The sequence below is a fragment of the Lissotriton helveticus genome, chromosome 10, assembly GCF_964261635.1.
Source record: "Lissotriton helveticus chromosome 10, aLisHel1.1, whole genome shotgun sequence".
In the NCBI taxonomy this organism is placed as follows: Eukaryota; Metazoa; Chordata; class Amphibia; order Caudata; family Salamandridae; genus Lissotriton; species Lissotriton helveticus.
Window position 1 is genome coordinate 769608375 of NC_136071.1, and position 15682 is coordinate 769624056.

Consider the following 15682-nt stretch of genomic DNA (forward strand, 5'->3'; position numbering starts at 1 on the left):
AATTTACACTATAGCTTCTGCAGGTAGCTTCAACTGCCAAAAACCTAACCAGTTGACAAAGAAGAACATATAAGAAACCAGTAGATTGATGAAACGTGAAGCTCTTTGTAAGCATTGCGGACCATGTGTTTTTGTTCCCCAGGGTGTTTGCATTACATGGTGAAGCTGTGTTGACTTCCTCAGGAACAAACAGAATTTGCACAATGTAATAAAAAAATGGTATGTGCATAATCTCGGACTCACTCGTTCCCATAGCTCAGTTTGTGCTGCTGTCATCTATATAACAGTAGCTTATTGTTTATCATCCTTTGCACATTGTGTTCATTTGTCCTATAGGAAGTGTTGTGCACCTTTACTTTGTTACGAATCATAATATGGTCCACTGTGGGAGCAAACCTTTAGCGGTACTTCATGGTGCGGCACAGTGTTCTTCTATTTTAACAAGGCTGGCACTTCAGCCATGTCTTTGAACATCTAAACTATTTTCCTTTCAAAATGGTAATCATCTCATCAGACTTGGTCATCACCACAGGTGTGGGTGCACGAGTACACACATCTCTTTGGCGCTCAATTCGTGGCTATTGTGCAGCTATCTGGCATTCAACCCACAGATCACTCTGTACCATAATATCAAAGAAAGTATTCAAGTATGTCCATAAAATAGTCAAAATCTTTATAAATCTGCCAACTTGTGTATACCACTGAGCAGGGTTCTCATTAAGCTTTGGGAAGTTGTTTGTGAATGTTGAGAGATCACCTCTACACCACGTGCATGAACCTACTCTCCACCTGGTATTTCCCTCATAGGAAAGGTTAAAACCCCATCTTCATCTGGAGGTTCTGGTGGTGGCTTACCATTCGCTTCTGTAGCATCTGATAGTTTCTTTTTCTTTCCCGGTTTCTTTGCGCACTTGCTCTCAAATCTGTTGAAATCCCTCTATTTGTAGATGCACATTACCAATTGCGTAACATGTAAAGTCATCCCTGAAGACTACATTGTTAGAATAGTTTCATCATCTAACTGTGCCTTAAAGCTTTTCTGTAAATGAACATCCTTGAAGAGATCCACCTCACATTTTCCTGCCAATTCAGTTCATTTGTCATGAGTGGCACTGCATGTCTTGTGATTTATGCACTTAGATATAATTAATTTTACTGATAGTGATTCAAATGTGAAATGTCTAGGCATTCTCTAATAATCTCTACTGATTACACCATTGTTTTTGGTACATCAAGGGGTTTCATGGTTTCCCAGCTAGTATATGGTCTTTCGATTCCTCCCACTCTTATTTTCTGGAGTCTGCTTAAAACATGAGAGAAAAATCCCATTGTCAAATGGTTCTATCTCTGCCTGTGCAGTTGGTGTCGCTAAGGCAATTCTTCTCCCTTTTCTCAATGATTGACCATTTTGTGGTGGTGTTCAGGCAACAATTTGTGACTTTTTTGATGTCGAGATAAACCCTTTTGCAGCCACTCCTCCAATAGCACCTTGATCAACCACATTCAGAACAAAATGTATTGGTGCACTTGTAACAGATACTGCCAGTGTCTAAGCTGATACAACTTGTGACACTGGAGCAGGGCAGTCACAATAGCAGTGGTAACACCTAGAACAATTACCGCTGGGGCTGCTTCAACAGGTGCAATCAAGAGTGTTGAAAGTGGTCTTTTAATCTGAATTGCATTGAATTGTTTTTCTTGCAGCTTCCACATCATCACTACCTTGTTTCCTATTCTTTTTAGACTTTTAAGTAGTTATAGCTGGGTACATACTAGCTCCCTCGACTACGCAATTACTCTACTTCTGCTCCCTTTCTGCCCATTGAGCATCTGTATAATTTCACACTGCTCTCTTTGCTATATTCTGGGACTTCTCTTTCTCCTTGGCATGAGCTGCTCGCTCCCAAGCATTTAATGCTTCATATCGTGTAGGCCTAAGAGGAGGCTATATTTTGTGGAAATTTGAATGGTACTTAATTTTCAGTGATGTTGCCCCATTGATGAAACCACAAATGTTTTTGAAGCCCTACATTTGTTGCCATAAAATGAGCCAACATACCTTCCAGTGATGCCTCTTCACCTTCCCAAACTGGTACTCATACATCATCAAATCTCTAAGAGCCTTAACACATTTCATAACTGCAATAATTCAACAATAAATGAGCAGTAATCATATTCAATGTTTTTGTTCAATTTACAATGTTGTATGCCTCAAGACTTTCCACCAATTTTGTTAACATTTCTTTCACAAGCCTATCACAGCTTAATACTTGGTGACTCGTCAACCAGTCTCAGCACGGCACTTCACACCAACTGACCTATCCGAGCGCAACACACTCTGAAGTAATTCCTTACTTCTTTCAGTGGTTCACCCTCCTTTACATTTTTGTATTTTCTATTTTAATTGTATTAAACAATTCACAGCCGTGTACATAACACAATGTCAATATCATTATAAAAATAAGGAAGGTCATGCAGTCAGTCAGAAATAAATAAGGACAAGCAGTGCAAGAAAAAATATCCCTTTGATATGTAGGGAAGACAGCAGCCCCTTCTTGATAACACTCTACCGAGATGAACATACCAACCCCAAACATCAATCCAATTGAACATAAAAAGGAAATATAAACATATCCTACATGTGGGAGAGGTGTGGCGCCGCGGCCAGGGCGACTGACGCTGGAATCCGGGGATCAGGGTTCGATCCCCGGCTCCGGCGGCAGGTTAGCCCAGCACCATGTGACTCTGGGCAATAGCTCGCTTAATCTTCCCGACGACCCCCAGCGCCTAGAGACCCTTACGGGTGATTGTGCACTTTACAAATGTGGATTATTATTATTATTACATTCACACTTCTGATAGCATAACACAATTTAGAAGACGTGTTCTTGCATAGTGAAAATGTATACACTGCCTATTCTAGCATCATCCGGTGACAGCAAATACTGTTTATACAGCTCCCAAAAATTCTTAGGGCGACTCTGTGGGGGCATTAACTTGCTGTATGTTTCGGACTGCGTATTACAGATAATCAAATCTCTTTACCACTCTAATTTGGAGGGAGGAGGACCGTGCGCCCAGCGTCTAGCTATTCGCCTTTTTGCCAAAAGGAGGCCCAATCCCAGAAGCTTCCTATCCGTTTGGAGTGTGGTTTAGTGTATCCCAACAGGGCTGGTAAGGGATCTGGAGTAAGTGTGGAGCCATCAATATTCCCCAGTTCTGTAAATATCTGCTCACAAAAAGCAGCAATACGTGGGCATGCCCACGCCATATAGAAGAAATCTGCCTCGCTGGCCCCGAAGCGCTCACATCTGTCATAATCACATAAGTCATACCGATAAAGGTAGGAGGGTGTATAATACGCTCTGTTAAAAAACGTAAAATTAATTAAGCTGTGCCTCCAACTTAAGGACACTGATTGGGTGACTTTGCAGCAGTACCTCCATACACCATCATCAATGGGAACTTCTAAGTCTGAATGCCACTGTGCTCTCTGCGGGAAGTAATAGGTCCGGCAGTATTCCTGGGACATGGTGTATATGTTAGAAATCAACTTGAACTGGGTTCTGGCGTGTAAAAGGTAAGTAAAAGACAGGAGAGCCATGGGCTCTAAATATTCATCACCCAGCAGCGCCCTCAAAGCGTGCCGTACCCTAAAATATCTAAATTGCCCCAGGGGGCCAGGACCCTGATCAACAGCGGTGACCTCATCCCACGTCCGGGCTCTGCCTTCGGAGAAGGTCCCTCATGTTCGTAATACAGACACTTCTATGCGCTACCTTAAGAGCCATTTCAGGGCCCAAGGAAAACCACTGACACCAATTCAACGGAAGTAGTGGAGAGTCAAGCAGAGTGCATGTTTGCCTTTTTAATAGCTCACTTCGGGCATGAACAACTGAATTTACAGAATCGAGAACACCATAATGTCTTACACAAATTGTACAGCTCTAAGCAAGCCCAATAACCGAATAACTTTTGTTTGCTCCTCTAAAGAATTCAAAGTAGTTCATTCATACGGGAAACCAATAAGTTTTAATACTTTCCGACTTCCCTCACACATGCACATGCTAATGAAATCTCAACCAGTGGTAAATCACCCTCGCTGATATAGATTCCCCTTTGGTATTAGTGGAACCTGTTGCACGATCAGTATTAGTACAAGCACAAAACATTGTTATCGTCCCTATCTCAGTTATACAGACAATGGTACCTAATTAATCTGCACCACAGAACCTTAGCAGACAAATAACACTACAACTTCAACTTTTCTCTTGTCAATATTTATTAACTTATCCTGGGATCTTGGACTACCTTGTGTCCGATAACTTCAGCTCCTCAACATCTGAACATAACACAACTATTCTGTTGATTTTACGATAGCACAAAATACACAATTTTAGCACAATGACAAACTCTCACTCGAAAATCGTTACGCATGGCCCTATTGTTACTCATACCTGCATCACTGCACCACCTTCGAAACTGCAAACTCCTTCAGTCTTCAAGTTCGAGCTTTGCATTTGTGGGACATGGGCAATTCTAAACTTTGGCAAAATATTCCAGCTCCTTTCTCTTGTGTCATAAACCATCATCTGCTACCACTTGAGGGAGCGGGGTTTTCTATACCTCTATCGTCGGGTGTGATCATTAAATAACCCTGCCACTGGTCGTATGGACCTTTGTTTGTCAACAAGCAAAAATTAGGGACAATCATCTACATAAATACATAGCAACAAATATCAGACTTTTAATTTACTCAATAAAGAGAATTAGTACAAGTTAAAAGGTTTTATTTTCAATTCTTTTAGTTTTTCATTGTCTATTCATTTAGTATTAATATTCATAGTTCAGGATTAAAAGTTAATATCAATCAATCGATATTTGATTATAAAATTGCATACAATGTTTGTAAACATAACAGTTAGTAGTGTAATAAACAGCAAGTGTGTTCCATAAAGAAAATTTCGCTGTTCTAGATTAAAGCTTAAGGCTTTTTTATAATAAACTGGAAAGTATTCTCTGCCCAAAAATCATCAGACAATTAACACAATCTAAGTAAGACAGCCTCTCATGAAGAAAGGCATCGGAAACCCAAACATCAGTCTCCAACCAGAGAGTCTGGGAAGGAAAATCCGGGTGCTACACTAGAAACAAGCACTAATATAAATACCCAATATTCTCTGTTGAGACATTATTTTCTTTCATCGCCTGAGTTTCTACAATAGAATTTCAGCAAATTCTTGGATAGAAGCAGAATCCAAGACTGCAATAGTCTTTAGACATTAAAGGACTGATTACTATGTCGGTGCGAAAGGCTTTCTGACCCAAATTGTAGCCTTAAAGTCCGAATGCCGTATTATGATGATCGCCGTCGGAGTTTAAACCGGCGGGGGAATCTGACGTGGTTCTGACAAGCTCAAGGAGCCCGTCAGCCAGTTGGAAAGTGCTCATAATCCCTTATTGACGGCGTTTCTGCTGTCGGGATTAGGATGTCTGTTTCGGACAGCCAATCCATGTTAGCCTTTCCAACATGGATTGGCTGTCGGAAACTGATTTTAGGGACCCATGCAGGGCCCCATTGCCCTCTGCATTTGAGTCTTTGGGGCACCTTCAATTTCTCAATGGGAGCTTGAGCTGCGGGCGGTTTGGCCCGCCACACAAGCTCCTGTTGAAAAATGTAAGTTTGGGACTGCACCATTATGCGCTCACATCCTAATGGAGTTGTTAAAACCACCGACCTATGGTCAGGCGGATCCTCCCATGAAATGGTTTTGGTCGGAAGCAACTCCGACAGACATCGTAATTTGGCCCCAAAACTTGAAAGGTTGCATCATTTATATTTTGTGGTCCAGACTGTTCTTCTTATGACTCGTTCTTACCGTTTCCTCCTCTCCTCCCAGTGAGAATTCACTATCAGTTGTTGAATACAAAACAAATGCCTATTAACTAGCTAACAGAAGGCTTCTGAAAAAAAAATACATCTGTAACAGAGAGAAAAACATTGTCAGGAAACAACTATTCAATGTGGAAAACAGGCCTTTCCGTTTAAATGCATTCTTTTTCAGTTAAAACGGCATCAACAGTCAGACTAACTTGTCAGCACTTTTATTTATTTTGCAGGCCTATGACACTTAAGTATGACTACCTATTACAAACGTTGCACTTAATATAGTTTTTACTTAAATGTACCCTCATGATCTGCTGTTTTGTCGCGATGCACAGGTAGTTGATAAGATTTTAGGCACTTTCCAATGGACATTCACACGTTAACACACAAATTCCACATGTGGTAGTTCTAAAAACTGCAAAGCCTATTAAGTTGAACCCTGTTTAAACTGAATCCCTTGAAATAATATTGCTTCAGAATTTAGTCTGGAGAATAAGCTACTCCGTTCCTAAAAACGAGGGAATAACATGGGTGGGCTGCTGGGGGTGGGGGCGCTTGTCCCAGAATGTTGGTGCTAATAATATGTGTTACCTTGCTTGGGGGTGGTTATAATTGGCACTACAGCAAAAGCATGAACGTTTCAAAATGGCTCCATTTTATGTTTGAAATGCCTGCTTTCTTTGTTTTGGGGTGATTTGCATGACGTGTAATTTTGCCATTGCCTCCTAACCTTTGACAATAAACCCCTACTTACTGTACGTTTGACGCATGTGTAACGCGGGCACTAACCAGGCTAATTGTTCTGCATTTACCTTTTAACAGTAGCGGACGAGACTAAGCTCGGTACAAGAGATGACCACAGTGAAGGTAAGACTGACTGTATTGCCGTTGCCATAGAAACCCTAGCTGAAGCTGCTTACTCCACTACACTGCCAATCAAATTGCATGCGAACATGAATAATCCAGTATTTGCGTGGCTGCTGTCATATTGGAAATGCTGGCTTTGTGCTGCGATATGGGGCATGTCTGTGTGCTGTCGGCATAGAGGGGCCGGAGTAGTATATTCACCGTTGGTCATTTCTAGAATCTTCCAAGTCTACATACTTTTGAGTGTTAGAATGCATTTAGTCTTGACAGTACCCCTTAATATTACCCACATAAGGCAGTGTAACTGTTCCCTCTGACTTGTATCTGTACAACGAACATCCCATTACACAATTCGTTTGCTTGCTTAGCGTTGAGCTGTGCGTTATTGCAGACCAAAACTGGGCGCCTTAAAGTTTACATCATGACTAATATCCCCTATTAGGTAATTGGTGTTAATAAACATTCAGTTAATGTGAAACGTGTTATTTGCATAATTTATCACTCATATTTGTCCTTATACATAAAATGTTCACTGTGAAAATAAGTAAATAACCCAGTAGCACACATCGTAAATGAAAGTGTTAACGCCCCCTGTGTCGATGCAAATTCTGCCCTTGCGGTTCTCTAGACTATCACTAGGTGGCGCAAAAAGCACAGTTTAGATCTGCCCCACAGACGTAATTGCTCATTGCTCGTTTGATGACTTGATCTGGAAACGGGACCTTTTCGGCCTTTTAATTGACATCACCACACTAGTTCTAAAGCAGGCCTCCAGAACGCGCCATTGACATGTCTGGGCAAAAGAAATGTTTTATTTATGAAGGCCTGGCAGAAAAGATCATGTTTGAGTCATATTTCTGAGTGGTGGTTGTTAGTAAGATTACGGCACCGTTTATTTAGCACCCATAACATTTCACAACAGTCGGTCTTTGAACGCTGTTGGTAAATTTGCCATTTCCAGGTTATTTTGTAGCTCTCGGTTTTACTTCACAGTATGCTCAGTAAAACAAAGTATTATGCGTCCCCCGGCATCGACATTGCCGAATACGTTTTTTTTCCTGTACATTAGGCTGAAGATAAATTTCTTTTTTTTGAAAGATTACATTCTGCAGAATGGTTTCTGGAGAATAATTTTTATATGCAATTAAAATAATGGACTTGGAGCAACGAAGGGCTTTTATGATTTATTCGTGCGGGTTCAGAAGCACCTTCGGAATGCTATTTTAATTAGTCTAAAGCCGGTGTGATGTTGTTAGATTACACATGTCTAATTAGAGACCTCATGTTGAAACGTACAAAGTGAGGCCTCACTTTAATATGACTCCTGCAAACTGCGCGTTATTCCCAACTGCCCGAACTGGTGGTGTCTCGAAGAGAGAATTGCCAGGCTGAACAATGCCCACGCAGTCAAATTTAATCGAAGGCCAGAACAAAAAATTCACACTTTAATCTGACCATTTTGATGGCGATTTATTACTGCTGTTGCCGCCATCTTTGTTGCTGTTGGCTGTACATGTCTTCTAACCAGTGGCTTGCAGTCATTGTATGTAGGTACAGTGATTGACTGCTTGCATGGGAGGGCTTGTATTCCCTTCAGCTGGGTTTGGAAAAAGAAGGGCGAAAGACAATGGCTGCCCGGTTCAAAGGTCGTGACCTTAAACACTACACGCCTCTGCTGTGTAGGAATACGTCACCCCTGCACACACCAGAGTAAGTCCATTGTGCCAGATGTTGCTTGAAACACAAATCGTACTCCTCGCCCCATTGTTTAGATGGCAGATACGGGGGAGGGGCGCTGCAGCACACGGCGTGCCCGGCAGCACACGGCGTGCCCGGCAGCACACGGCGTGCCCGGCAGCACATGGTGTGCCCTGCACGTGCTGTTAGCCTTTATTTATGCGTTTTTATATAGCGCAGACTTTACCCGAAGGCGTCAGAGCGCTTCACAATAGGAACAGAAAATTACAAGTGAACAAATTGCAAAAGCTGACGATAAGTTACATGAGGTAAAAGTGACAATTGTGAGCAAACAAAATACATGAGGTAGCAAACAGTGCATTACAGGAGGAAAGAGTGACAAGTATGCAGGTTACAAGAGAAAACAAAGTACAATTAGAGGCAATATACTGCAATATATGCTAGACACTGAGGCACAAGAATAAACGTTACGTAGGCAATGGTGGCACTTGTGCAAGTATCAAAAGCAAACACAATGTGAGAGGTAGCAAACAGTGTTTTACAAGAGAAAAGTGGCGTGTGCATGTTACAAAAGAGTACCAAACACAGGTACAAGGATAATACTGCAATAAATGGCATACACTCCAACCACACGAACACACTGAGAAGGCACTTCCATGGTTATGGAGAATATAGTTTTCAGTAATGGGAGGTCTTCCTTCAGATAATAGAGAGGGCTCGAATTACTTTTGGAGGTGTCTTTGGAGGAGAACTTTGAGGTCCGTTTTGAAGATCTGGGAGGAGGTGGTGGTCCGGAGCTGAGGCGGAAGTGAGTTCCAGATTCTCACCGTGTTGCCTGAAAAGGATTGGGCCATCGATCTTTCCTTCTTAAAAGTGGGAGGATCAAGGAGTAGATTTTCCGCATTACGTGATGGTCTAGAGCCTCCAGAGAGTTTGTTTATTCGCCAGGTAGCGGGGAGAGGAGGAGTGCAAGGCTTTGTGGGTGATACAGGCAGTCTTGTAGATAGCTCTAGCCTCGATGGGAAGCCAGGGCGTTGTTGTATTATCTCTTCGGAGTGACTGCTTGCCATGGCGTGGTAGAGTGAATGCTGGATGTCCACATGCAGTCCAAAATCAGCGAGGGGGCAGCCCTTTGAGGAAGGATGGAGCTGGGCAGGTGACCTATACATGTACTGACCAGTGCCCCTCGCAGAGCTGGCCTCCTGTCCCCGTGGTCACCATACGCTGGAAACTATTCCTGACATTTGAGCCCACAGCATAATAGATTCTGGGACGTGTACTCCAGCTTTCACATTGTATACATGGGCCTAAAACTCCCAGCATTCTGGTACAACAGTATTGGCAAAGCCAGTAGGCCTCACCTTTGGGACCAAGGGGCTTTGCCATTGGTTTTTAAAGATGCCTTACAGCATCCCCAAGCCATACAGCACGGCTAAAAAGGTAACCAAAAAAAGAAAAGGTGCTATGACACAAGCGCTTTTTTGCTTTTTATTTACGATTCCAGTTGGATCAGTAAATAAAAAAATTAAAAAGCACAAAAGTTTTCATTTTTCCCAAAAGCAGGTGCCAGAAGCAAAACAGAGGATGCAGGCAGGGGGACACAATACAAAGGGCAGGAGGAAGGGATACCGAGGGCGGGGCTGAAGCAACAGGAAGGGCAGTTGAACAAAATACAGGTAAAAAAGAGCAACGTGGAGCGCAGGTGGAGGAGAGGAAGATAAGCACAGGGGTGAGAAAGAGTGATGTGTGGAGTAAGCAGAGGAGATCCACTAAGGTAAGAAAGAAGTGTGGGAGGGAGAAACACAGGTGTTCTGAGGAAGAAGCACACAGGTGAGAGAGCAATGTGGATCATGGCGGTGGAGGGAGGATAAATGCACAATGAACACAGCTTGGAAGCACATTGACTCTCATCAAGGGCTTAGTGCTTGAAAAGTAAGCAGCGAAAGGGCACAATTATTGAGGCTGTGCTCCAGGGGAGGGACAAACACAAGAATATTAAGGGTAGCCAACAAAAGTTACCTTATTAGTAACTATGTTGCCATGCTCTAATAACTGTGTAACCTTTGTAACGATGTAACCTGTAACTATGATCTGATGCTCATGTAAAGCGCTCCGATACCTCCGGGTGTAGCCAGCGCTATATAAAACCTTTAAAATAAATACATAAATAAATTAATTTTTTTATTTTTATTTTTTTTTAAATTCTTATATCGCGCAGGAATCAATCCCGTAAGGGTATCTCCGCGCTTTGCTCGTCAGGGCCAGAGTGTCACAGTTAGCAGGTATGGTCGGGGTTATTTACGGTTGAAATGCCTCACGAAAGAGTAATGTTTTTAGAGACTTTCTGAAAGACATGTGATTGGTAGTTAGTCTCAGCTCAGTGGGGAGTTTGTTCCATAGTGCGGGGCCAATAGAGGAGAATGCACGGTCTCCCTGTCTGGCTTTTTTTGTGACTGGTGGTTTCAAAAGGGCTTGATTGCAGGAGCGAAGTGACCGGCAAGGTTGATACAACTCAAGTGATTGTGCGAGATATTTAGGGCTATCTCCATATAGGCTTTTGTGTACCGTGCAACAAATTTTAAAACTAATTCGCTGCCGTATAGGAAGCCAATGCAGTTCCTCCAGTAGGGGCTTGGATGGCGTCCTAGGTGGTGCATTCATGACCAGTCTAGCCGCCGTATTCTGGACTACCTGCAAGCGTCCCACTGCATCCGCGTTAGCAAGTGTCAGCAGGGCGTTGCAGTAGTCCAGGCGGCTAGTGACCAGAGCTTGTACGAGAGTCTTCCTATGGGAATCAGGGAGGTATGGGAAGACTCGTCTTAGGAGGCCGATGGTGTGAAAGCACAATCCTGCAATGTGGTTCGCGTGGTCCTTGAGGGTTAGTTTTTGATCAATTTTCACCCCTAAGTTTTTGACATGTGGCTTTGATGTTGGGGCTGGACCCAGGTCCAGCGGCCACCAATCGGGAGACCACAAGAGATTAGCTTTGCCGAAGAGCATAATCTCCGTTTTTGTCACATTGCATTGGAGGCAGTTTGCTGCCATCCAATGTGACACTGCCCTCATACCTTCCGCAAAGTTTTCCTTCACTTTAGGGCCAAGGGAGCTGAAAGGGTAGAGGAGCTGAGTGTCATCAGCATAGGAGACTGGTGTGAACCCGTATTTTCGTACAATCTCAGCAAGGGGGGCCACATAAACATTGAATAATGTAGGGCTGAGACAAGAGCCCTGAGGCACCCCTTTGGTAAGCACCCTCGAGCTGGACCTGTAGGGGCCAATGCTGATTGATTGCGATCTTCCGGAGAGGAAACTCTCCAACCAGGATAGTGCTAAGCCTCCTATCCCCACACGCCAGCAAATCAGAGTGAAAATAAAGCCAGCCATTGGTAAGGAATTGGCAGGCTCTAAGCTCACTCAAAACTGACAATGTCTTTTCGCAAACAGACTGCTCGTGTAGTCTGTAGACAAGACCTAAAAGTCAGGATTGTCTGATGTGGGTTTGAGGACATGTATCCGCTTGGAACTTTCTACTCATGTTTTTTGGAATTCTAGTATTTAATAGTTGTTGTGAGCAGCTGAATATCAGTGTTTTACAATGCGGTGGGTTGTGTGGGAGCTTGCATACATTTTTGAGAAAACATATGGCTTCTGCATCTATTGTATTGTGAGGTCAAACAAGTCTCCACGCTGGTAGTTAAAGAACATGGGGACTGGGTTTGACTATCATAAAGTATTGTGTTTGTCGATAATGTGTCTTCCAATTCCCCCAAGTTATTTGGCACTTCCAGGCTGCCATCGAGTTTCAAACAGCGACACTTTGCCTGCTGGGTCCTTTAGGTCCACGTATGCAAGAGGAAAGAGAAACTGCAAGCCCAGAATGCAATGCTCTGTGTGGATTAAAAGCCGTGACTAGTCGGTGTGGCGCGTGTCTTGTGGGCACCCTGGCCACAACGTGTGTTTTTTGTGTTCACCTGCAGAACTCATTAGCAGATTCGTTCCCGACATGCCTCTGTTTCCCCTCGAATGAATGCATTCTTATGCTTCAGGAGTATATTTAAATTCAGGCCAGTTGTAGAAATTGAGGCCAGGGCCGGCTGTTGGCCCTAATTACGCTGACAGAAAAGTAAAGTAAACCGCACTCCATCACTAGACACCATAATGGATCTGTAATTATTTTTCTTTCCCCGGTTTATTTGCGTTGTCTAATCCGTGCGATGTTTACAGTTCAGCCCAAAGGTTAGAGGCACATTCAGTGGCAATTGAGCATAGCTCATTTATCTAGTCCTCCTGCAGGACTTCCCTGGGCCCTGCTGCCGCGCGCACCTGGCGCTAATGCAAAGCACATCCCTGGCGCGGCCATCCATCATGGCGCCTGGACCCCTCTGCAGAGGAGGGAAGCCAGCAGATGAGCTGGAAACACATATATCCTAAAGAGTCGAATCCACAGGTATATGAAATCCTGCAAAGTCCTTACTCTGCCCGTTCCTTGTTTGTATATACTGAATCGGAACCTCTCCAGTGCTTAATTTGTAAAATATTAAGTGCCAGTGCCCTTCTCGGAAGGCCACTTCAGCCTGCACCCCCCATACCCTGCCAACGCTGCCAGTGACAGTACAAGCATAGCACCAAAAGTTCACACTCTTACAAGTTTGACAATTGAGACTATTTCAGGCCACACAAAGCTATACTAATGGCAGGAGAGGCTGGTGTTATTAATTTTTAGTGTATATTGACTTAATAAACACAGTTGTTGTGCTCATCTCAAAATGAAAAAGACGGCACCACCATGTGGTGGACTGTCGTTAGAGCTGGTGCTGACAATTAAGTGCCAGTGCTGAGCCTCTGAAACCACTGGCACAAATTAAGCACTGAACCTTTCAGTTTCTTTGCATACATAAACAGGATATCATGACCCCTTCTAATAAGGAATGAGTGAATGTGTATTCATTAAAAATAAACATTTTTAGAATTCTGCGATTATACGTGCTTTTCCATCCCTTGTATGAACTTTTGCATCTTTTGCTGGTAATGTAAGGGTTTAGTTAGGTTGCCAAAGGGCAAGTGCCTACAGAGGCAAAGGATTTTGCAAAGGACACTTGAGCGCCACCTGTTGGCCGCAGAGTGCACATGTAGAGGTTAATCCCTCTGTTACTTACCAGTGATCTCAATACTCTTATTCTGTCTTCATCCCAGTCGGTATTAGGCCATGAGATGAGCCTTCCTCTGAAGTGGCACGTGGCTCCCCGCATACTAATATGTGATTCCCCCCCCCTCCCCCATTTAGTCACATCAGGGGTAGTCCATAAAATGCTCATTTAGCCACCTGTATTGACAAGCCAAGTTTGAAAATGATGAAGCCATAGCTGGCACCAGGAAGAGTAGTTGGTCAAAAGGACCAGGACATTGAAGATAAAATCGCACTGTCTGAATTGACAGCAAGCAGCTGCACAGTGCCTACTAATTCGACATCCTCATTCCAGTCTTCTTTCGTCATGATCATATACTTCTGCACTGTTGCTGTGGTGCCAACCCTCCAACAGATAAACTAAGACACACTGAAAGGGGGATTATCCTGTTAATTGAATGCTCATTCCCAAGTTTGCGCCAAGAATGCGGAGGGGAGCCATGGAACTAGTATCAACGGCCTGTGCATCCTCCTTCTAAAGCCAGTGATGTGAAAGGATGAGACCAAGCAGCAGTCTAATTAATGACAAGTAGGCGTCCATCCCCCTGGTAGGAAGCCATTGTCACTCAGTGGAAGACGCACCTGACCAGAGTCTGTTGGACTTCCAAAGTGGTTGTGAGGTAGGCATCTTCTAGATGCAGGAGCGTCCCCAGAATCACCAGGGCAAAAGTCAACCCAAAAAAGTCTGCCTTGAAATGTATTGTTTTCACATGCAAACTAAGTCCCTTAAGAAAACCGTGCAAGTAGACCCTATTTCCGCCACTGGCTACGGTACCAAGAAGATAGCAGTCTTGTGCAAAATGAGAACAACTTCTTTTCGCAGAGACAGGCTTTTGGCTAATTTTACAGACTTTATTGGGGGCGGTAGATGGGGTCAAGTTTACACCTTCCTTGTGCAGGATGTCCGATAACTTTCTCCTGTAATCCATATACGTGATGCGTCATATCCAAAGACACATCAGTAAAACCTCCTAGGCGTCCAGAAAGTGAGTCCATCAGTCCTACCATTAGACAGTTTCCCAGACCTCTGAACTTTACTTTATTCAGGAGCACGTAGGAAGCTGAGGGTTGGGCTGTAGCTTCCCTGCCCCTCTTTTGAATTGCATGCCCAAAAGTGATCCATCGAGTTCTCAAAGAATTCAATATAAGCTTTATGGGCAGTGGAAGCTCAAGCTCCTGAAAGGAAGAAGACCAACATTATAAATGGAGGAAGGTTTACTTCTGCCTTTTCCCTGCATCAGATAGAGGACAACATTTGTGCTTTATATGTGGATGTTGTTTTTTCTATAAATTCTATAAATTCTTCGTGTATTGAACGCCCCACCGTATCAGCGTATCTCAAGAAACCCACAGCAGACCCCACCGACCTCAAGAACTACCGTCCCATCTCGCTCCTCCCGTTCCCGGCCAAAGTCATCGAGAAGACCGTCAACAAACAGCTGGCCGCCTTCCTCGAGACGAATGGATCCCTCGACCCCTCACAGTCCGGCTTCCGAGCAAACCACAGCACCGAGACCGCCCTCATCGCCGCCACCGACGACCTTCGAACGCTGATGGACAACGGAGAAACAGCGGCCCTCATCCTCCTGGACCTCTCCGCGGCTTTCGACACTGTCTGCCACCGCACCCTAATACAGCGCCTCAGCAACATCGGAATCCAGGAGAAGGCACTGGAATGGATCACCTCCTTCCTCGACGGAAGAACACAAAGAGTCCGCCTACCACCGTACAAATCAGAGGCCACCGAAGTCATCTGCGGCGTCCCTCAAGGATCCTCACTGAGCCCCACCCTCTTCAACGTCTACATGAGCCCCCTCGCGGCCATCGCACGCCAACACAACCTCAACATAATCTCCTACGCCGACGACACCCAGCTGATCCTCTCCCTGACCAACGACCCCGCCACCGCCAGAGCCAACCTGCACGAAGGGATGAGAGACGTGGCCGAATGGATGACGACCAGCCGCCTGAAACTGAACTCAGACAAGACGGAGGTCCTCATCCTGGGCTCCACGCCCTCCGCCTGGGACGACTCCTGGTGGCCC

The 15682-nt window shown here is 44.2% G+C and overlaps 1 protein-coding gene across 7 annotated transcripts in view; it reads left to right on the forward strand.

Moving 5' to 3' along the window:
- The window catches only part of PARD3 (par-3 family cell polarity regulator), a 1362300-nt gene that overhangs the window by 768084 nt on the left and 578534 nt on the right, over positions 1–15682 (forward strand). For 4 of the 7 annotated variants that reach the window (XM_078663327.1, XM_078663329.1, XM_078663332.1 and 1 more), the window contains exon 18: positions 6710–6754. The exons of the other annotated variants lie outside the window; for them this stretch is intronic. In XM_078663327.1, coding sequence (XP_078519453.1) covers positions 6710–6754 — 45 coding nt within the window. The remainder of the gene's footprint in view (positions 1–6709; positions 6755–15682) is intronic. 7 annotated transcript variants of the gene reach the window in all.